This window comes from Lithobates pipiens, unplaced genomic scaffold (assembly GCF_037356315.1).
Source record: "Lithobates pipiens isolate NorthernLeopardFrog02 unplaced genomic scaffold, aLitPip1_a1.2 Scaffold_16, whole genome shotgun sequence".
In the NCBI taxonomy this organism is placed as follows: domain Eukaryota; kingdom Metazoa; phylum Chordata; class Amphibia; order Anura; family Ranidae; genus Lithobates; species Lithobates pipiens.
Window position 1 is genome coordinate 355,329,129 of NW_027507748.1, and position 23,491 is coordinate 355,352,619.

At 40.4% G+C, this 23,491-nt stretch overlaps 1 protein-coding gene across 3 annotated transcripts in view; it reads left to right on the forward strand.

Moving 5' to 3' along the window:
• The window catches only part of CSMD2 (CUB and Sushi multiple domains 2), a 1,348,498-nt gene that overhangs the window by 1,191,516 nt on the left and 133,491 nt on the right, over positions 1 to 23,491 (forward strand). For all 3 annotated transcript variants that reach the window (XM_077481921.1, XM_077481922.1, XM_077481923.1), the window contains 6 exons: positions 1,161 to 1,364; positions 2,272 to 2,396; positions 13,764 to 13,860; positions 14,694 to 14,798; positions 15,511 to 15,629; positions 17,137 to 17,206. In XM_077481921.1, the coding sequence (XP_077338047.1) occupies positions 1,161 to 1,364; positions 2,272 to 2,396; positions 13,764 to 13,860; positions 14,694 to 14,798; positions 15,511 to 15,629; positions 17,137 to 17,206 (720 nt within the window). The remainder of the gene's footprint in view (positions 1 to 1,160; positions 1,365 to 2,271; positions 2,397 to 13,763; positions 13,861 to 14,693; positions 14,799 to 15,510; positions 15,630 to 17,136; positions 17,207 to 23,491) is intronic.

The window sequence follows — 23,491 nt, forward strand, 5'->3', positions numbered from 1 at the left end:
AGGTATTTGTATATCGCTATCATATCACCTCTCAAGTGTCTTCTCCAGAGTGAAAACGTTTAATGATTGTAGTCGTTCCTCCTTAATTAGGTCCTTTATCCCCTTTATTAACTTTGTCATCCTTCTCTGGACTCTCTCCAGTTCCCGCACCTCCCTCCTGAGGATTGGTGACCAGAACTGGTTGGCATACTTCAGACGTGGCTGAACCAAAGTTTTTTAAAGTGGCAGGAATATCTTTTTTATCTGTATGGTAAATTCTCTTTTTTAAAGATAATCTGCTAACTTTACTTGCTGCAGCTTGGCATTGCATGCCGTTGCTGGGTCTGTTATCTACTAGGACCACAGATCTTTTTCCATCCCAGATTCCCCCAGAGGTTCTCCCCTTAGCAAGTAACTTGCATTCACATTTTTAACCCACAAAGCTTTATTGTCAAAGCTTAAACTGATTGTAAAGTCTATTTTTTTTCTCTAAAAATAACATACATCTTATACTTAACTGCTCTGTGTAGTGGATTTGCACAGGGCAGCCCAAATCCCCCTCTTCTCGGTTCTATCTTCAGCTCTCCTGGCCCCTCCCTCCTGTCGAGTGTCTCCACAGCAAGCAGCATACTATGGGGGCACCCAAGCCGAGCCACAGCTCCCTGTGTCCATTCAGACACAGAGCCCCCATTTGGCTCCGCCCCCTCTTGCTCCTGATTGGCAAACTGACTTTGATGGGAGCTGCTGCTGTGTCTCAGCCAATCAGGAGTCCCGGGTGACTGAGGACATCGTTGGAGAGAGATGGAGCTCAGGTTAGTATCATGGGTTCCTGGGGCAGCTGCTCTACACAGAAGGTTTTTTTTTTCTTAAGGCATGGAATGCATTAAGATAAAAAAAAACCTTCTGACTTTACAGCCACTTTAATATGACAAGCTGAAGTTAGAAGCTGATTGGTCACAACTGCCACACATTCTGTGTGCACCAGTTTTGGGAAATCTCCCTTAATGTGTTTTTCTAAATGTTTCCTAATTACATCTGAATCTAAATGGGGTCATTGTTATATTGTCACTGGTTTCATCAAGACAGACTGAATAATTCAGTATTTCCTTTTTATTATTATGCATTAATGTTTTTCTTTTATTTTCTTTCCTGTCTCTCGTTCTAATTGCTCTGCCCTCAAGCTGTGCCTCGTACCAGTGCCACTCAATGCAGTTCAGTACCAGAGCCCAAGTATGGCCGCCGCATTGGAAATGATTTCTCAGTTGGAGCCGTTGTGAGGTTTGAGTGTATTCCTGGCTACGCATTGCAAGACTCCAAAAACATTGAATGTCAGGCCGTGATTGGAGCCCTGGCACAATGGAACACCTCTGTGCCCTCGTGTGTTGGTAGGTAGCCAAGATCTCATTTATTTTGTGTGTGTATAACTTGTAATTTTAAACACAATTTGAAAAATACCTCATATTTGCATTTTACTTTTTTGACGCTTTATTTAAACTGACGTTATAAAGTACCCATGCTTTGGTCAGTCACATATTATTGCGTTACCTTTTTTTTTTTTTACAGGATATTACAGCTTTTCATTTTCTTTCATAGTGTTTCCAGTTTGTTATCTGCCATTCAAGTCCCCTGTAGGCTTTTATAAAAGAACAAACTATTACTTATTTTATTTAACATCTGACTGGAATCGTCAACTATTGTAAGAGAAACAAGGGGCCCATTTTACAAGATTCCTGGATTTCAGTTAGAGCTTTGATCATAATTGTTGTTTTCAGAATGGGGTAAACATGCTGTGCTGCTCTCAGGCGGCTTGTTTATATCCTTGTTAATTATTGTTGGACTACACTATTTGGGAAAAAACAAAGAAGGGAACAAGGGGGTTATTTACGAAAGGCAAATCCACTTTGCACTGCAAGTACACTTGAAAGTGCAGTCGCTCTAAATCTAAGGGGTAGATCTAAAATGAGGGGAAGCTCTGCTGATTTTATCATCCAATCATGTGCAAGTTAAAATGCTGTTTTTTATTTTCCTTGCATGCCCCCCTCAGATCTACAGCGACTTTACTTCCAAGTGCACTTGTAGTGCAAAGTGGATTTTCCTTTAGTAAATAACCCCCCAAGTCTTCTGATAGCTCATAAACAACTTTATTTAGTACCAGTGCAAAGTGCCATAATGAGCAATAATCCATAGCACTATTCACAAATGAAAGAGCAGGCACACAGCATTGCATTTACTCTGAGTATTACAACTTTTCTTTCTCATTGACATAATTTTTCTAATACTTTCGTTAATTAGTACCATGTGGTGGGAATCTGACTGAACGTAAAGGAACCATCCTATCTCCAGGATTCCCTGAGCCATATCTGAACAGTTTGAATTGTGTGTGGAAGATCACAGTGCCAGAGGGAGCAGGAATTCAGGTAAATGTGCAACAGACGTGGGCATAATCTGAACTACAGGAACAAAAACGTTTATTTAGGTATATTTCTTATTAGCTACTAAAGACAAATCCACTTTATGTGCCCCAAATGCCTCTGTAAAGCCAGATACAGGCATACCCGACTTTTAAGTACACAATGGGGTTTATTTGCTAAAGCTGGAAAGTGCCAAATCAGGCTCACTTCTGCATAGAAACCAATGAGCTGCCATGTTTTATTAGCAACGCGTAATTCAACAAGCCAAGGTTAGAAGCTCATTGGTGTCTATGCAGAAGTGACCCTGATTTTGCACTTTCCAGCTTTAGTAAATAAACTTCATTGTGTACTTAAAAGTGGGGTATGCCTGTATTACCTTATAAAATAATCAGTGATATAATCAATAGGTTGCACATAGTCTGTGCAGAGAAAAGAGCTATGGAAAGGACCCAACATGTACCCACCCACTACAGACTGCCTACAGAAAACTACAAGTGGGAGGATACAAGACCATTCACCCTGTACAAGAAGAGTGGGTAGCAGTTACTAGTCTTTATTACAGGAAGCTCATGCAGCGACAAGGTGCAGGAGTCTTTCATGCTTGGATTACTGCACTGACTTAAAAAAAGTACACAAAGCAGACTGAGATTCAATCAACAATACACATCGTTATTGTAAGATAATATTTCTGTAACCTGGTTTTCAGCTGTAACCAAGGATAAATTAATTGTTTTCCCTAAGCCCTCATTTTGTAGTGTGTGGGTAGAACTAAATTTCATTCAGGTTTCTAAAAACACATTTGTCTTATTGAATTTTTATTTAAATCTTATGTAAAAATGTGTGGGTGAAGGTTGTTTAAATCACACATTAAAACACAGCTAAATAGACTCCTTACTTTCTGTGTACTGTAGCACAGTGGATGTGACGTTTCAGACTGTTTAGTTTACATCTGCTGATATTGATGGCTTGCATTGGTTTAGGTGGCAGTGGCCAGTGTGTAAGACATGTGCTTGCTCTACACTAATATTTTGTTCACTTTGCAGGGAGATTTTTCCTAGAGCTTAGTAAATAAGGTGTAGCATTGCTGATTTTTCTCATCCAACCATGTGCAAGCAAAAATTATGTTTTTTCTTTTTTTTCTTTCCTTGTATGAGATGGGATGTTCTTTACAGAATGATATTGCACCATATTCCAGGACAAAGTGCAACTTTCCTTGCAAAAGCTGGCCATTGATTGAAATTCGCCCCTGCTGAACCGGACAAAATTTGATCCATCGTTCCTGTTAGAGACAAGTCTTATGATTGGCTTCTCTCGAATGGAAATGTTGGAAAATTTGCACTCAATAAGCCTATTGGCTGCAGTGCTGATAAGTGTATTTTGACAGCGTAGACATCCCCACTATCAGAATACAGTAGCACAGTGCATCCACCTCTATTGTTTCGATGGGGGGAATTACATTTTTTGATCAGCCAGCTGATCCAGGGTTCTATATTCTGATAGCGAGACGCCCCTATCAGAAACTAAGAGAGAGCAGCGCCATCTAAGTTCAGCATTGTGATGACATTGCACCAGATCCTTCCATCCAGATGTGACATCAGTGACTGCATCTAAGCTCATCTGGGCCCCTGGATGCACTGGGAGCACCACCAAAGCCAAAATCAGTGACTGTCTCTTCCCCTGATTGCAGCTCATCCTTCCCGCGAGTGGATGAACCACCATACAACTCCACTTGTGCAGTTACCTTTTTATCCTGTAAGTTTTTGAATGTCATCTTTGGAATAAATATCATCACATTGCTGCATTTAGATGGTGCTGCTCTCTCTTTGTTTTGCATTTTCAGAGTTCCTTATAGGTTGTATCCAAGCCTGCAACCGTCCAAAGTCAGCACCCCCTGGGTTTGTCACTTGCTTCTGATTTGCATGAATCTCTATCTTACGGATTTTTTTGTGACAGAGAGTTTAATTGCCCACTCTATTTCCACTCAGCTGACAATGCAAACATGAGTGTGTGATATTATCAAAAAAACAAAATAAAACTGACAGCTCAGGTCGGAGCCGCTGTACTAACAACCCAATGTTAGTATAGCGATCTCCCCTGCTGTTCTATTGTATTTTGACAGGGGGACAGCCCCCACACCAGAACACTCTGATCAGAGTTCTCAGCCAATGGCTGAGAGCGCTGAATGGGAGCCGGTCGGCAGATCTTTTTTGGTCATGCCCATTCAACAGAAGCTGACCCAGCTGCAGTACACACGGACTGAATGTTGGCCAGCTTCAATTGAACCGGCCGATGACATCCAACATTCGGCCTATGTGTACTAGGTTTTAGTATATATATTTATAAATATAATATCTGAAATAGGATGTGTAAGCTACCTGAGGACAGGGACATGTGAAGCTACAATGAGTGTAAAGTGCTGTGTAAATGTACAGCTCTGTATAGGGACACTATAAAACTGATACCAGTATACACAATGACCTGCACTTCTCCATTTTTACTAAAGAAGAAAAAAAAAGTAAAACCCAAACAAGAATACGTCTTGATATTGGAATGGAATGCACAACTTGATAAAGTTTATCTGTCGTGTCATAGGCCAGCGTAGTCACCTGGGCATCATTGTACTGGAGTTTTACTTTGAATTCTTCACCAACATATTATTAAATGTGATGTAATACAACCAAAGAAAGTAAATGTATTTGTAAAACTTTTGCAAGTTTGCTGTGCCGTTATACATGAGTTTAATTTGTGGCCGCTCACATTAATTAGCATCAGGTGTGACAAGGTGCAAATGACTATTTTTCGGAACCAGTGCGCCAAGCTTTTACATGACAGGAAGCAAATTGCAGTACATATATTTTACTCACAGTCAGCTGCCTTACAACCACCAATGTTTAGCACGCAAGCGAAATACCATGGAAAGACTGATAGATACACCTATAATGACACAGGCCCATAATCACAGGAAATGTGGCCTCTATTAATGAGTAAGCCCTTGCAGCTTGTTCAGTAAAGTAGAAGCTATCATTCAGTGTCTTCTATACTTAAAGCTGAATTGCAGGCTGATATAAAAAACACAATTTAATTCAATTATGTTGTCATTAAGAAATAATTAGAGTTTTTTTTTTTTTTATTAAACTAGCAAAAGTTTCATAAACAATTCTACCTGTACAGCTATACTTAGACTTAAAGAGGGAGGGGTAGCAATCAGAGTCAGTGGGTTCTGTTTCTTTGATTAAAGAATTAGTCAAAGAAACATAGTCCATGGAGATGCTTACCGTTGGAACAATAGGGCAACTTTAGAAATCTGCTCTGTATTTAATCAATGAATGGGAAGGTGTGTGTGTTGGCAGGGTTACAAGACTAAGAAAGCAGCAATTCCAAAAATATCTTATTTTTCTTGAAATCACACCATCAGTTATGTTAGTTTCATCACCATAGCTTTAGGGAGGAGGGGTGCTAAACTGTACAGATGGAGTATGTTTTCAACTAATGGAGTGAGATAGAATATTCTGTATATGTGGGACATATAACTGAGAGTCTGAGATTATCTCAGCTCGGAGTTCCTTTTTAAGGGAACTACGAAAAAAATCATTGAAAAACTTGGCAACTGCAGTTGCACACTCTGTATGGAATACCAATGATGAATAGTATTTAAAGTGCTTCTTCAGTTTTAACCAAAAAAGTTAGTCAGCAGCTACAAATACTGTAGCTGTTGACTTTTTAAAAAAAAAAAGGACACCTCACCAGTCCAAGGATCCAGCGCCGTCCTCACCTGGGCCTGTTCTTCGCAAGCCTTTCAGTCCCTGGCCCCGGCATGTTTACTAAAGCCCCATACACACTATCAGATTGTCTGCTGATTTTTGTCTTCAGATTTACCAAAACCATGTAGTGCAAGGGCCTGCCTGATTGCATATACATTGAAATTCCTAAGGTTTGACCTCATATTATATGGTTTTGGTAAATCTGAAGATAAAAATCAGCAGAAAGTCTGATAGTGTGTATGGGGCTTTAGGGAAGCAAGCTGTCACACTTTGCTGATTTGCAACCAGCTTCCCATTGCACATGCATGAATAGTGCTTTGCTTTGTGGATGGACTCACAGCATTCTGGGATATATGATATGTCCCAGAAGGTTGCAGGTAGGGAGAAGTGGGGGGGGGGGGGCTGCTTCTTCTTGGATTGCCGAGGTGGTCAAAGCTGAAATGGGAGCTGATATCTATTAAAACTATACCCCTCACCAAAAAAAAAACCTTCGAAAGTGGGAGAGGAGGGAAATGTTAAAGCAACATTACAGAATATCCAGATGTAGCTGTCCTAAAACTAGAGATGGGCCGAACACCCCCCTGTTCAGAACTCCTGAACAGAGAAAAAGTTCTGACCCGAAACAGTGAACCCCATTGAAATCTATGGGAGCCGAACTTGAAAATTTTAAAGTTCCCATTTTGAAGGCTTATATGCAAGTAATTGGCCATAAAAAGTGCATGGGGGTCCGGGTACTGCTCTGCAATCAATGCAAACATTTATTTTTTAACAACCATTAACAGCAATTGTTTTTAAAGGAGTAGTGATTTTAATGATGCAAAGGACCTAGCCTATTTCTGAAACTTGTTTACAAGTTAAAATCAGTATTTTTGAAAATGACTTAGAACCCCAAACATTATATATATATATATATATATATATATATATATACACATATATTTTATATATATATATATATATATATATATATATATATATACATACATACACAACAAATACACGGCTACTAGCTGAATAACTCACCTTCTTAATCTAAATCAAGCTATCTCTCTATCGATGCCAACAACACTGCACAGGGCCGCCGTGCAGGCAGCCTTATATTGTGTGGGGTATGGACTTAGTCCCCCTGAGCCATTATTGGCCAAAGGCAACCTGCCTTTGGCCAATTATGGCTCTCTTAGCAGAGGGCGCTGGGATTGGCCAAAGCATGCAGGTCAGGTGCAGTGCATGCTTTGGCCAATCATCATAGAGCAATGCACTGCGATTTCGCAGTGCATTATAGGGCGTTCCGAAATTTCACGCGAATGCCCCATAATGTTCATTCTTCAGCAAGCAGCGAACACCCGATATTCGAGTCAAACTCATGTTCAACCCGAACATTAAGCTCATCCCTAATAATGACATTGTAGTCAAACTCAAGACCTTGATATTAGATGGCAGCAACTTTTACTGTATATTATTCACAGCTTTTCATTATATACCCCTACAGTTAGTTGCAAGGTGTGATTTACTGTGTTATAGTTGCTTGTATCTGCTGTTTTTTTTATCTTGGTTCTCTATCTGACATCTTTAATACACAATTTTCTTCCTGTACTGTCCTGATATATTGTTTGCATACTTTATGTATGAAAGATACTACTTTGCTTGTCTCGTGGCCAGCTTGTAAATTTACATTGTTTTCGGAGGATATAGAGTTTTTACATCTGACAATAAACAGTCTCTTTATGATACTTTCAAAGCTCTTTAGTGAATAGAATTATTTGGCAGTGCATGGTATTTCACGGCTGTAAATGCTGCTATAGTTTTCAGTTTATATATCTCTGTGTTGAGTGTTTATGTGCTGTGAATACGTCATTAAACTCAATGCACCGTTTACACAGTCCCCGATTTAACATTGTGTCCCTGTTGTCAGTATGGTGGCCTGGACATTAAACAGAATGCATTCAGCAAAGAGACTCCGCTGTGCGATATTTATGGCTTGTTTCTTAATTGAAGTTCAGTTTAGTAGCTTTTCCAACTTGCTCCAGGGGACATTCCGAACGTCACAGACTCACAATGTCACCAAATTTATTGTTTTGTGGTGCAGCTGCCATGTTCATTCTTGTTAGGGGTAAAATATCCTCTATGTAGTCTAAACTTCTTTGACACACAGAGCAGAAATGAGGTCTTCTGCAGATAGCAGTGTGCTTGTTAGAAAGCAGGGACCTTACATATTTTCAGCATGGCGTCAAAAAGAACGGTTTATATTGTAGACAGTTAATAGGAAGTATATGCCTGTGGATGGACTCTGGGTGAGACATAGTTGTTCAATTTTATAATAATGGAACAGAACTCACCGCATGATATTTTGGTTGGAAATTAGATACATTATGTGAGCTTTGTATCCAAGTGAAGAAAACATGTTCTGACACCTTGTTTTATCTTTGTATTTCCTATCAGACCCTGTTAGCCAGATCTCCTGCTGATGTTTGTCAGTATTATCATGAAGAGCTGCCAGTGTATATTCCGTTACCATACATTGTTCAACAAGTTCTAATTACTTCTTATGGTGAAAATGTCCTATTTGCTTTGCCATATTTCCTTCTATTTATTAGACAAATCAATTGAAAAGATTTAAAGAAGACAAGCAATTCTTGTTGGCATATAAATGCACACATATTCTATTAGAATTTTAGAATTTTTCACAGCCCTATGATAAGAAGTGTCTGCAAGGACTACTTTCTAAGCTGCTTATAAGAGTTAATTAAGTCCTTCAGCATCAGAATGTCTACACAGGCAAAGGTGCATTCCACTTGTAATGTAATGGGGCGCACACAGCATTGAAAATTTGAGCTGTGCTGAACTGCCATTAAATAGCAATGGTAATGAGGGGACGGGGTTATGCATTCGCCAGAGAACCCCCTTTTTTACGTATTTATTTTTTCACAATGCTGTTGGGGGGGGGGGGGGGGCAAGACTTTGGTGAAATATGTCTCACTTTTTAGACAGAGAAAGGGACTGAGGACATCAATTTCGCCATCCCCTTTTTTTTGCAGCCTCAGCTGCTCTGTACAGAGGCGCCTGTTCATTCAAAAAACTGGAAACATGGTAAACATAGTTGCTTCAGGGCCAGGGGGCACACAGAGGGGCCCAGGCAGCCAGGGGTTGGAGGTTGGTGCACAGAGAGGATGATTGGTTTGGTGGGGGGCAATTGCCAGAAACCGATCCCCTCTGTTTCTCTCTCTGCAACAGGGGCAGGTTGAGGGAGAGGAGAAGAAACCAGCATTCAGCTGTTGCAGGAAGAGACACACAGAGAATCGGTTCCTGTATTTGCTCTACCACTGTAGCAATAACCCCCTCTCTTGCTCACATCTAAATCCTCTGCTGTCCAGGGCCCTCTGTTGGCAGTACAGGAGGACTAGTGCTACCCCCTATCAGTGGCCCCTGCCCTCCTCCCCCATCCTGGTGCTCTAAGACAGCTGCCAAAGCCAGCACCAGCTTTGTGTGTAAAGGAGACATTGTTTGAACAATGTAGATATCAGAAGTAATGCTGCTTTTTGGAGTCTTTAAATCTTGAGGTTCATTGGATTTAAACCTTTTTACTAAAGTGTTTGCCATTATAGGTTGAAGCTAAAGCTGAACACAAGTTGAGCTTTAGTGTGTAGCAAAGTGCTACATAAATGTGTGTCCAGGACTGGTTTTCCTATGTGTTGTGTATCTCACAGTTGGAAGCTTCAGAAGCCTTCGGTAGCACAAAAATAATATATGGAAGCCTCTAGATTTTCAGTGTAATTTCAGAACACAAGAAAACACCTGTGTTGCTGGATTTTTCTCAACCCCCTACTCCTGTAACTGGCTCAATGCCTACTTCATAAGTCTGCAGAAAGAATGAATTCAATGTAAAGGCTGGCTTTTAGCGGTGCTATTAGATTTATTGCAATGGAAATGTTGTCTTTAGGGTTGTTTCTTATTGCATCACGAGACTGGTATTGTAAGCTTAGTGGGTGGGAACATAGGAGTGTAAGCTTCTCTGGTGCAGGGACTGATGTGTATGGCACAATGTGATATACAGTATATTAGTACTGTATAAATGAATAAAATAAATTATTGCAGGGAGCATCTTTAGCACTATAATTTAATGGGAAGCATACAGATATAGCTAGCACTCTTTGTAAATGCAGTATATCCTTTTGCACACAGAATATTTAACGTTATAGCCAAATCAATAATCTTTAGCTGATTACAATGAAAACACTCTGCCCGGATTTGTTCTAAAAGTAACAGGTTACACAGTTGTCAAACATGTGCATTTCTTAAATTGCACCAGATAAAATGTAGCTATTTTGTAAAAAAAATCCTAAATAAAGGTTGTATATCCTGTTGGATCCAACAAGGTTTCAGAATACTATAGTGAGCTTTTTTTAACTGGAAGCTAGAGATTCTGACCCAGACACTAAGTAGCCTAATTTCCATATTTATAGCAGTTAAGCTGCCATGGTTATGCTAATTATGAATAATTTTCCATCTGTTAAAGTGGACCTTTCAGTAACTTTACAGATTTTACTTGAATACATTTCTGACATGTGACTGTATACAGCAACAGTATAGTTTTGCAAGAGAAGTTGCCATTTATCATATAGACTCCTTTCACATAGGCATGTTGGTGCAGTAAATCCAAGTAGTTGAGGCACATTTTTAACACACCTCAGCAAAACCCAGCAATGGTCCCTTGATGGTCCCCATCCACATTGCCGCAATCACAATGCTTTCTTTCACGGTGCAACACAAAAGGTAGAGCATGTTGTTTTTGGTGCCCCATACTAGTGCAAGCCCAACTAACATGGTTGCACTGTGGTGAAAAGTGACTTCAGTGTGAAATCCCTCTTCAAATAGGCATTTCAGAGGTAGCATATTACCTCGCCTGCTAACTGCAAGGCAGCTGTTGCAGTTGTAAGTCAGCAGCTATGCTCACATGAAAGGTACATAAGTGCGTGAGCTCTAGTCAGTCTAGTATAGATGGGCCTGAGAGCATCTTGGGAGATTGATGTAATAAGCAATCGTGCCCCTTTCTTAACTCATACTGTATCTTGAGCTACCCCCATAGGAGACACTTGAGTATTACACTGACAGTCCTCATTTCTTCACTAGCAGCCATGTGCAAGGTATTTTCTGAAGCCAGGCACACATACACTTAGGCTTGATGTAATCAATGACCAGTCTAGGGGTGTTGTTTTTTGTAGTTTTATTTTGTAGGAACTTGGATAGAATAAGGGATTTTAGTAGGATACTCCGGAATAAAACTATACACAACTTGAGGACTCCAGCTGATCTAGAATTGAGTAGCAGGTGAAGTCCCTTGCTGGGAACAGATGAACAGATGCTCCTATGTTGCAATCTAGAAATCAATAGTCTCTTGTAAAGCAGGACAGGTAGACAGAGCTCTTCAGGAACAAGCCAGTTACGGCAAACTACTCGGCAGTCCAAAAGTAATAGAACTGAGCAGAGTCCCATGCAATAATCACTATTGGGCAAGCTCTTCAGATCACTAGCTAGCAATCCCTTTGAGTTGCACACAGATTCTCAGGCATGCCCCCCCCCCCCCCCCAGTCAGCTCTTCAGAAGCACCAGGGTCACTCCTTTAGTTTAGCATCAGGTCCTCAGGTCGACCACCTGAGGCTGCATGGCAGCAAGTGTCAGGGGTGGCAAGCCTGCCTGCCCCCGGCTCGTGCACTCCACCATCCTGGAAGGGAAGTACCCAGAGATCACATGTTCTCTGAATATATAGACAAATCCCAGCATGCTCAGGGGCACCTCCCTTGTAATTGACTGAGACTTCTACATGCTGCCTATTTGCTACCACCCATGTTCTAGAAAGCTCTACTAGCTTCTAGGAGGCTGGAGGAGTCCAAGCAAACTCTACAGCACTAGAACACAGGAACAGCCTTAACTAACAAATTACAGCATTCTGTTAAGCAGATCTGCCAAATATAGATTTGCCTCTAGCCCCACCATTAGGCAGAAGAGCAATTTACACTAGTCTAACTATTTACATCCTGGAACCTAAACTAGAATATTGTAGGAGAGAGATTGTAGAAGAAGGGCTGATCTTTGTGAGCTAACACATTATTTAGCTTGCAAATACTTAGCATGAAAGCACATATCTAGAGGAAGGTGCACTTTAAAGTGTACTGGTACCCAGACTATGAACATTAAAGTATTAACTTTATAGAAAGGCACAAAGTCCACCTCCTTCACAAAAACAGGCTGTTTATTCCAGCAAAGTAACAGCAAACAGGCATCCGACCGCAAAGTAAACGTGTGAAACAGCAAAGCAAAGTTTCTGCTCAACCGAGCATTACTAAGTCCGTGTGCTGGACAAAGTCTCTTATTCCAGTCATGTCCTTTTTTCTGGGAACAACATCAGTTTATCAACAGACTTTTGATGCACTGGCAATCATGTCGCAGCCCCCAGCTTTACAGTTCAGCATGTCTCTTACTTAAGCGTACAAACAGAGACCTTCCCTAGCTTGGTCTAGCTGTGTTAAATTAGTGAAAACAAAATGTGATCTCTGAGACTCTGAACCCTACCCCACCTAAATCTCCACAGGGCCCCCAGTGAAGCCAGCCTAGGTGCATGTTTTGTGCACAGCATGGGATAAAGAACTAAGCTTCCTCACCCAGGGACCTGCTGACTTCACCCTAAAATTAATATTTAACAAAAATTAAAGGTACATTCCTTTAAAAACCCTTTTTTGGACAGCATATGTAAGTTTACAGTCAGAATGTTACACATATTATTAACACGCGACAAAAGAGCCTTACAACAAGCCACCCTTGACCTATCTAGCTGTACTGTGAAATAACATATTATTAAAAAAAAATCACAGCAGAGACTCATAAGTTGGGCTTCAGTCTGTTTCTAATAGAGTTACAGAGTCCCCACTGCCTAATTACAGTGACGTGTGGCAGAACATAAACAGGACCCGATAACCCAAGACTGTTTGGGGGTATGCTTTAAGAAATGACCTAACTTGTACTGGCGATTAAATGGCTACACAAAATGCAAAACCTGTCTCTTTCAAGAAACTCTATGGTCAACAGATGGCAGGCACTTCTAGGTGAAGGATGTGGGGTTCATTTACCTATACATGTATTACTGTGATTGCAACTGCCTGGAAATAGGGCTACTTCCTGCTAAATGGACAGGTATTATGGAGGGCAGAGTGCAAAGTTGGGGAAGAAAAAGATTATGCTTTATATACTGTTTCTACCAACTAATACTATTGATACTCCTGTGTAAATTACTGACCTTCCGGACACCAGTGTAGTGGGTATACATTTACTGCAGATAGTGTGCGTGCGTCTCAAGGTGTTTTTCATGATATATGCATGCTAAAGCACAATTTAATATTCTGCATTAATGCAATGCCTTGATACATTAAAATGCATTCACATGTAAAAGTATGTGTTCTGCATGTCTGGGTGTAAACCTCACACATGGGAATAAGCTACTAGTTATAACATAGAGCGACACTTAATTTCTGGAATATTTTAGCATTTGGACAATAATAAGAAAATGTTATTGCTCACGTTGCATGTTGAGATACTAAAGTCTTTACTGTGTTACTTCTAGATACAGGTGATTAGCTTTGTTACTGAGCAAAACTGGGACTCATTGGAAGTTTTTGATGGAGGAGACAACACAGTCACCATGTTGGGCAGTTTTTCAGGTACTTTTCCCACAATTATATTATAGGTTGCTTTTTATCCTAAGTCATGGATTAGTATTGCATCGGGTAAATATACATCCTACTAGATTACATGTTTGAAGTCCAACTGCAAAAAATTGTTTTTTCTTCTTCATTTTAGTTTTGAACAGCAATAATAGAGTTAAAGTTTTTTTGTCAGGATTTTATTTTTATCTGTAACTCCATTGGAGAGATCTTTCCTGACTTATCCCTGTGAGGCCCACTGAAGAGATTTTCCAGTACTTCCTCTTCTGACAGGATGGGAGAGGAAATTTCCCTAATAAGAGCACAAATGGCAATGAATATCTGACAGAGGTTCTAACCTTCCCCTACTCGATCCAAATAAAATAAAAACCTTTGACTGAAATTAAAAAAACACTAAAGGGATCAAAACATGATAGATTCTGTATTTTAATATGCATAATTTCTGAGTTTTTTTTTTTTTTTTTTAAAAGCAGTGCACTTTTGCCACTTATACCTATGTAACTTTATTAATATTATTATTATTTATTATGCACTTTATTATTTCTTGTTCCTTTCTAAAAGATCCCTTAAATAAGTGTGTTCCTTTTACTATATTATATGCAGTCATTGTATGTACTATTTTTTAGTATTTATACTTTGTGCCTTTTACCACATATTTACATAAAATTCAGAGATCACCTGGAAAAGTATTCAGATATAACCTTTTTTTTTTTTTATTAATTGTACTATGTATGCCTATGTTTCAGGATTTCTTTTACTGTGACTTTTGATATTACATTATTAATAATATGAATTGTGATGTAGTAAGAAGCAAGTTTCTTTTATTTCAGGAACCACCGTACCTGCATTGCTGAACAGCACATCAAACCAGCTCTACCTACACTTCTTCTCAGATATAAGTGTATCTGCGGCTGGCTTTCATCTAGAGTATAAAAGTAAGATACAACGCAGCAAAAACTAAATTGAAGTACATTTTTCCTGCACAGCTGGACCTCTTTCTCTGAGATTAACACTCACTTTCCTTCACATCTCGGGTTGCATTTTTCTTTTTCTAGAAATCTTTATTCATTACTTTATTTTCAGCTATAAAAAAATGCATTGCTGAATACTAAGTTAACACAAGGGGGTAATTAAAATAAATGACCACAAATTATAGTTGTTGCCAGTAGTGGCCAGTTAGAATTCTTGTTTAACATTGCAGATACAGATCCTGTCCCTAGTGCTACTTATAACATAAAGGAAACCTGTAGCTAGAGAATTTGAAGGTTGCTATGGTTAGCTTCTTCTGCTAGTTGCTGATCCATTGGCTTTGATGCTTTCTAAATCACAAATCCAGAACATATACATAGATCAGAAGTTTTGATTTTGCTTTAACATCCTAATATTCAAGCTTGTTTTAAGTTGTGGTAGGCATTAATATCATTAGACGAAGATCAGAAATGGCAACCCCCATATTTCTCCCAGTACAGCTTCCCCTTAAAGCTGAGGCCTGATATAATGGAATGACTTATAATAAATAATACATACATTTCTATACACCTTAATGTCTGCACATTCCTCTATGTTCCTCCAACACTACACTATTTCTTACTTTCTGTTAACTATGTGTTTTGTTTTACTAATTTTCTTTTTTGTGGTTTTATTTAGCTGTGGGCCTCGCCAGTTGTCCAGAACCAGCTGTTCCCAGTAATGGAGTAAAGAATGGTGAAAGATATCTTGTGAACGATGTAGTATTCTTTCAGTGTGAACCAGGATATACACTGCAGGTACTAAGGCACTGTGGATCCAGTAAGAAAGTTCACTAGTACTATAATGTATTTAAGATATCCCCATGAATTATATTTTAGATGTTCACTTAACTAAGCAAAAGGTGCTTGAGCATGATTTTTTAACATCAAAATGCTTCTGTAAATCCATCACACTTTCTGCTTTTTTAAATCTTCCCTAGGGTTACAATGCCCACATGCTGCACTATTGCTATTTAGAAGCAGGATTATCACTCTATTGCTCTCTCCTGGTTTGGACTACAAACACCTCACCTTCAAAGAAGATGACGGGGAATGCTGTTGTGTAGGGTTTCAGTTCACTGCATGGGAAGTTACAAGGACACATGCAGGGAAATTCATAAAGAGTGTCCAAGACACTCTTTAGAATTCCTACATGCATCTGCATGACAAATGTTGGTATGAGTGACATTAATTATGTACCTGTTGTAGACAGGTATATGAATCTGGGGCTTGCACTGAGTGTGAAAACACACTGAGACCATTCATATAAACACTTCACCCTCAGTGCACTTGAGCTCCCTCCCTGCCCCTGCACCTATTGAGCAGCACAGTGGCAGGGAGTTTTATACCTGGGGAGCCCGATAAGAATTCGCAGACACTAGTACCCCACCAGATTTGCTCTCCTTGTGATTCACAGCAGACCGTGGGTGGATCCTTGGCCAATAGACAGCCTGCTATTGACTATAGAATTCACCCACTGCATGCTGTCAGTTACATGATGGGAGCATGGCAAACTAGTGTGTCAGCTTCCCTATCATGCTCCACCCATTGCAGCTTCACTGGTTGCTAGGAGGCTGTCGGCCGCAAAGCCGACTGCTTCCTTAACAACCAGTAACAGGGAGAGGATAGTAAATCTGCCATTCTGTTACACTGCATACAGGGACAGGTACCTAATTAGTAGACCCTAATTACCTCCAGTTTAATTATTTACAAATTGGTGCTCACTTTTTAATTTGCTGCATTACCTGAATCAGCAGCACCTGTCAGTTAAAGCAGTGGCCATCAACCCTGTCCTCAGGGCCCACTAACAGGCCAGGTTTGCAAGATACCTGAAATACATCACAGGTGATATCATTTGCTTCTCAGTGATGGCAGTATTCTAGTTTGCATCTCCCCAAGGTAATACATAAAACCTGGTCTGTCAGTGAGCCCTGAGGACAGGGTTGTTGACCACTGAATTAAAGGATTTTTGAGTCTGGCACGGGCCATTTTAAAGGGCCATAGAAAAATGACAGTAGTGTTTTTTTTTATTCCCTCATCGATTTCTAAGAGAATCAACAGGTATTTGCTGTATTTGTACAAATGCACTTAGCCTGTAAAAAAAATAATAATAAGGCAACCACATCTAAGGATTGGACTAAGCTGCAACGTACCTGTATACTTTTTTCTTCTTGAATTTAGATCCTCCTCAATCAGTGATGTTTAATACCAGCAATATTCAATATGATGCTCAAACAGTGTTTTATTTATTGCATTATCTTTTCAGGGTCACTCGCATATCTCATGTATGCCGGGAACAGTAAGACGTTGGAATTATCCGCCACCTCTATGTATCGGTATGTAGAAACTATAGTCAAAACAACACTGACTTAAAAGCACTTCATTGGTGCCTTTTTAAAAACAAATTTTAACTGGTCTAAGATTATATATTTTCCACCAGGCTATGGAGTTTTTTATGTATGAGCTCATAACAAGTCGTATGTAATTTCCTTTCATTTGGGACTCACTCTTCCCTTTATAGCACACATTTGACTTTCATCTTTATATCTTAGTATAACACTTAGTATAACATATTATATTTTATGTGTTTTTATATGTTTATTTGTGTACACTACTGTTTTACTCATCTGTTTTGAAATAATGTGCTGTATTAAAGTTTTTTAGTTTGCCCTTGATATCTGTTATAAATTATAGATCAATTTTACCCTACAACATATTTTTTAATTAAAAAAGCAATCATTCTCGAGCATTGCCAGCATTGCATTAGGCAGATTTCTAGATGTAGAATTTTTTAAATTATGTTGTCTTCCATCTGGTAAGTATATAAATAGCAGTTAGAGAAGGCCAGGGGGCTGTTGGTTTTGAGTGGCCATTTTAGTATAGTACAGTGCCTGATTGCCCTTGAATTAACATGACTTAATGGAAAATAATACAGATGTTGAAACCATATGTAACACTTTGGAGAACTTGTAGCTCATTGGTAGCACCAAACAGTAAGTTTACTCCACTGCCAGAAGTACGTTTCAGGGCTTTTTCTGTCCACTTTTAATTATTTTCACCATCAATGCAACAAAACATAGAATTCAGCCCCTTGGCTGTCTTTGCAGTTTCATAACTCAGGCCTCCTGCCTTGGTCCTCCAAACCATCAAACACACAGTTCCAGTGCTTGTGCAAATGCTGTACCTTTGTTAGCTTGATTGTTTCTCCTGGGGAGGGTGGGGCCACTGACCTCTATCTCTGGCTGTAACATAAAACCTGAAAACCTGGCCCAGACTACCATTTTAAACAGTGGCACGGGCTGCCACATATAATAGTTAACAGCTTTAAAAGGTGCCATAGGCGGCTTGAGTATCAGCTGATTCTTGCTGAAAAAAAAAAAGTCCTGATTGTCTGAAGCAGTGGAAACTTCAGACAATCAGGACACAGAACACTGTCAGAGTCAGGATTGGACACTGTAATTATGGCTCATTCCTGCCCCACAGTATAAAAGTATTCTTTCAATGACAGCCATTTTTCAGTGTGATTTTGGTGTGAAGAGCGATTGAACAGGGCAGTGCTATTAGTTAGTTAGTGTGCTATACTATGCAATTTTGCACATTAAAATCCACTTTACTGCTAAGTGGTCCAGCAAGCATGGGCAGGGACCATATATTTCATTCACAGCACACTGGGTAACGCTGCTTGCAAATCGAAAGGATGCAGGACGGGGCTTGGTGCTGCAGCTTGTTGTGCCCCCACGTCCCCATACAGCTGGTGATGATGATGCCAGACCTGTGCACTCTACCTCCTCCTCCACCTCCATGCCCTCCTATGCAGAATTGTCCTATGAACATCAGGTACCCCCTAAGTGTTCAAAGGGTTATTCCATGAGTCTGGCTAAAAGGTGCCTTGCAGTGCTTCAGCTGGTGTGTTTAGTGGACAGGAACCACACTGGAGTAGCGATACTTGCAGCTCTGCAGGGACAGGCCCAGAGGTGGTTAACACCATGCCAGCTGGAGTCAGGAATGGTGGTGTGCAATAATGACTCAAACCTCCTGTCTGCCCTTAGACAGGGAAAGTTGACACATGTGCCATGCCTAGCAACTGTTCTAAATTTGGTGGTGCAGCATTTCCTAAATACGTACCCAGGGTTGCAAGATGTGCTAAAGCTAACCAGAAGAGTCTGTAGCCTTTCCAGGCAGTCATACACTGCTAGTGCTCAGTTGGCTGAAATTCAGCAGGAATTCCACCTGCCTATAAACTACCTGATTTGTGACATGCCCACCAGGTGGAACTCAACTTTGACAATGCTGCAGCAGCTATACATGCAGCAGAGGGCCGTCAACGAGTACCTGTGCGAATACGGCATGATGTCAGGCCCCCTCAACTTTGACTGATCATTAAAGATGCATGTACTGTATTGTCACCAATTGAGGAGACCACATGGATGGTGAGCCGTGATAGTGCATGCATAAGTGGCACAATCCCTGTTGTATTCCTGCTGGAGCAGACTCTGCATAGCATTATGGACAGGGCGCTGGGGGCAGAGAAGCAGGAGGAAGAGGAGGACTTCCTTTCCTCTCAAAGCCCACTTTATTCAGATACCATCATTCCTTTTTTTTTTATTCTTTATTTTTCAAGTTTTCCAGTATTGTACCCATTTACAAAAAATACAATAAATACATCATATTTTCTACAATACATTATATCCCAAAACCGAAGTGAATTTTTTGTTAAGATACTCATATTAGGGCCTAATTCTCTACAACGTGCCGGTATCCATATTAGCTCACCTATTTTCTTTTTGCTTAACTTAATTTCTAATTCCACCCAGTCTTTCCCCCGTCACCATGGATCCAGTCCGCAATTCGTGACACCACTATTGCCTCATAATACCTTTTAAAGTCTGGTACTGCTAGACCTCCCCTCTCTTTGCTCCTAGTCAGAGTATTAAAGGCCACCCTCGCTGCTTTTTGTTTCCAGATAAATCTTATAATCATGGTTTTCAGTTTGTTTAGATATGCTTGGGGTAGTAATATTGGGATCATTTGACATGTATATGTAAATATTGGTAGGATGAACATCTTAACTACGTTTATTCTCCCTATCCATGAGAGGCCTTTATATTGTATCCTTCCCAAATGCTGTTTAATTTTGTTCAGAAGGGGGATATAATTGATCTCAAACAGGTCTCCCAACATTGCTGTCAATTTTATTCCCAAGTATCCTAGTTCCTTCAGGCACCACCTAAAAGGTAATTTGGTTTGGAGTGCAATCTGTTCTTCTAGTGGCGTATTTAGATTTAATATTTCGGATTTGGACATGTTCATTTTAAAATTGGACACTTTCACGAATTTCAGCAATTCATCCATAATCACTGGGATAGAGATCCTGGGGTTAGTGATATAGAGCAGGAGGTCATCTGCGAAGGCCGTGATCTTATACTCCCTCCCTTCTACTCGTATTCCCTGAATATCTTGATTTTTCCTGATGGCTACCAGGAGGGGTTCCAGCGATAGGATGAACAGCAGTGGGGAAAGCGGGCATCCCTGTCTTGTCCCATTGAACAATTCAAGGGGACAAGACAGGGTACCATTGATTCTTATTTTGGCTTTAGGGTGACAGTATAAAGCTTTTATCCAGCTCCACATCCTCTCATCTAATCCAAAATCCTCTAATATCTCGAAGAGGTACGCCCAATCAACCCTATCGAATGCTTTTTCAGCATCTACAGACATGAGGACCGTAGAGGTACCCCGCCTAATTGCTTCTTGGATTAGCATAGTTGTCTTCAAGACATTATCCCGACCCTCCCTCCCTTGGACAAATCCCACCTGATCATTCTGTATCCACTCTGGCACATAAGGCCCTAATCACTCCGCGATAATTTTGGCAAACAATTTAATATCTGAATTTAATAGAGAGATTGGCCTGTAGCTCTCAACTGCCAGGGGATCCTTAGCTTCTTTCAGGATCAGAACCACATGTGCCAAGAGTGTCTCTTCGCGAAATCTCTCATCCTCCCCTACTGCGTTAAAATAATCGCATCATTTTGGAGCTAGCTGCTTTTGGAATGTCCTATAGTAAGCGATCGGGAACCCATTGGGACCAGGGCATCCTCACCCTTAGCTGTGTTTTTAATTGCTCTCTCAACCTCGTCGATTGTGATTGGGGCTTCTAATGAATCTCTTTCTTCTTGTTTAAGCCTGTATAGATATAACCTCTTCAGGTATTCCTTTATCTCCTCTAACCCTCTACTTTCCGCATTATCCCGATGTCCAATATTATAGAGGGACCTGTAGTATGCATAGAAGGTGCTCATTATGTCATCTGGCATATTTTGTACTTCCCCCTCCTTATCTCTCACCTTTGGGATAAAAGTTCTGCTCTTCCTTTCCTTCACCCTCCTAGCCAGCCATCTACTTGATTTATTTCCCCATTGATACCTGTCTCTTTCGAGGATATGGTAAGCAGCCCTCCTGTCCTGTTCTAAGCAGTCATCTAGCTCCTTCTTTTTCGACATTAAGTCCTGCTTATCTTGAATCCCCCTTGATCTCGTACTCTGCTCAAGTCTCTGAATTTCGTCGTAAAGTAAGATTTTCCTCCTCTCTCTGTCCCTCTTTTTCCCCGCTCCGATCCCTATTAAGACTCCTCTTATTACTACTTTATGCGTCTCCCAAAGTATTAAACTAGAGATTCCCGGGGTATCATTCAATCTAAAAAATTGTTCTAACTCCTGATCAATCCTATTTACTGAGGCCTCATCCTCCAGCAATGATATATTCAACCTCCAGTTTGTCCTCGGACCACGAATTCCCCCTATATCCAACTGAATCTTTAGCGGTGCATGGTCCGATACCGTTCTTGTTTTTATTTCTGCTTTCTTAAGTGCCGGCAAGAACTGACGTTCCAAAAAAATATGGTCTATTCTAGAGAAGGACCCATGGACCGGGGAGAAACATGTGTAATCCCTATCTTTAGGGTGCAATACCCTCCAGGTATCCTGTAACTGATAAGTAGCCAGAGCCCTTGAGAACATTCTCTGTTTCTGTTCCGATGTCCTATTCCCTCCCCCTGTAGTATCTATTTTAGGGTCTATAATCCAATTAAAGTCACCTGCTAATATCAATTTGCCCTCCTTAAACCCTTCTATTTTATTTAACACTTTCTTTAGGAATTTGTCCACATTCTCATTTGGAGCATAAACATTTACAATTGTGCATTTAATATTGAACAGCATCCCTTTTAAGCACAGGTACCATCCCTCCGGGTCCACTAGACGCTCCTCCAGCCTGAAACTCATTGTTTTACTAAAACCTATCGCTATTCCTCTAAAATAAGAGGAAGGGGAGTCCCCCTGAAACCAGATCGGGAAATTTACCGAATTCAATCTAATACCTGAGGTGTGTGTTATATGCGTCTCTTGGAGACAGACTATATTTGCTTCCATATAGTAAAGTTCATCATTTACCCTGTATCTTTTCTTTTTTGTGTTTAGACCCCTTACATTATAAGTGACTACATTGATTACTCTCATACCTTTCTTCTAATGATGATTCCCTCTGCTTTTTGGTGCGTCCAGTGGACCCAGCGGTACCTGCCCTTCCTAAACCTGTGGAAGGATCGAGTGAGAGCCCCAACAACAACAAATACCAGACCCCAGAGGGAGCCTGAAAATTCCCCCCAAAAACACTTCCTTACCCCCCTCCCCCCACCCCCTTGTCCTATAATGGAACATCTCGTAAGGCTGGATAGGACTTCCTCTTTCCCGTTAGAACTATGGGTCCAGTTGACCAATATTTGTGGTCGTCTCTCCCCCATAGAGCCCCTGGGGCTCACGCCTATGACCGTCAGAAACCGATACCAATGTCACTATCTAACTTTGAGGGTGTTCATTCATTTCATCTGGAAGAATGTTTTTGGTATAGGTTTCATGGGCACAATTAACACTCAAAGACCAATTTTTCAGCACCTGTTTGACAGGTGCATGTCATTACAATGTTTTTTGCCTTCATCAAGAGCACCTCTATAGGGTTACAGTGGGAAGGCTCCCCCGATACCCAAAGAGTAATTTTTCTGCACCCGTTTGACAGGTGCATATCGTTGCATTTTTTTACAGCAAGGCCAATTCTTGCTTTCATCAAGAGTACCTCTATAGGGTTACGGTGGGAGGTGCCACCGACACCCAAAGACCAACTTTTCTGCAACTGTTTGACAGGTGCATATAATTGAAATTTTGTACAGCAAGGTCAATTCTTGCTTTCATCAAGAGTACCTTTATAGGTTTACAGTGGGAAGGTGCCACGACACCCAAAGACCAATTTTTCTGCACCTGTTTGACAGGTGCATATCATTGCAATTTTTTTTACAGCAAGGCCAATTCTTGCTTTCATCAAGATTACCTCTATAGAGTTACAGTGGACAGGTGCCACCGACACCCAAAGACCAATTTTTGTGCATCCATTACTTCTATTCAAAGTGATACCAGAATGTATCCAAAAAATATCTAATCTTGTTCCCAGTGCACTACATCGTGGCATCATCATACACACTGGCTTCCCAGCTGTTGCTGAGCAAAATAAAGGCAGCTTGCAGGGAAAATGTATTTTTGTTGTTTGCTATATAAATGCTATTATTTCTG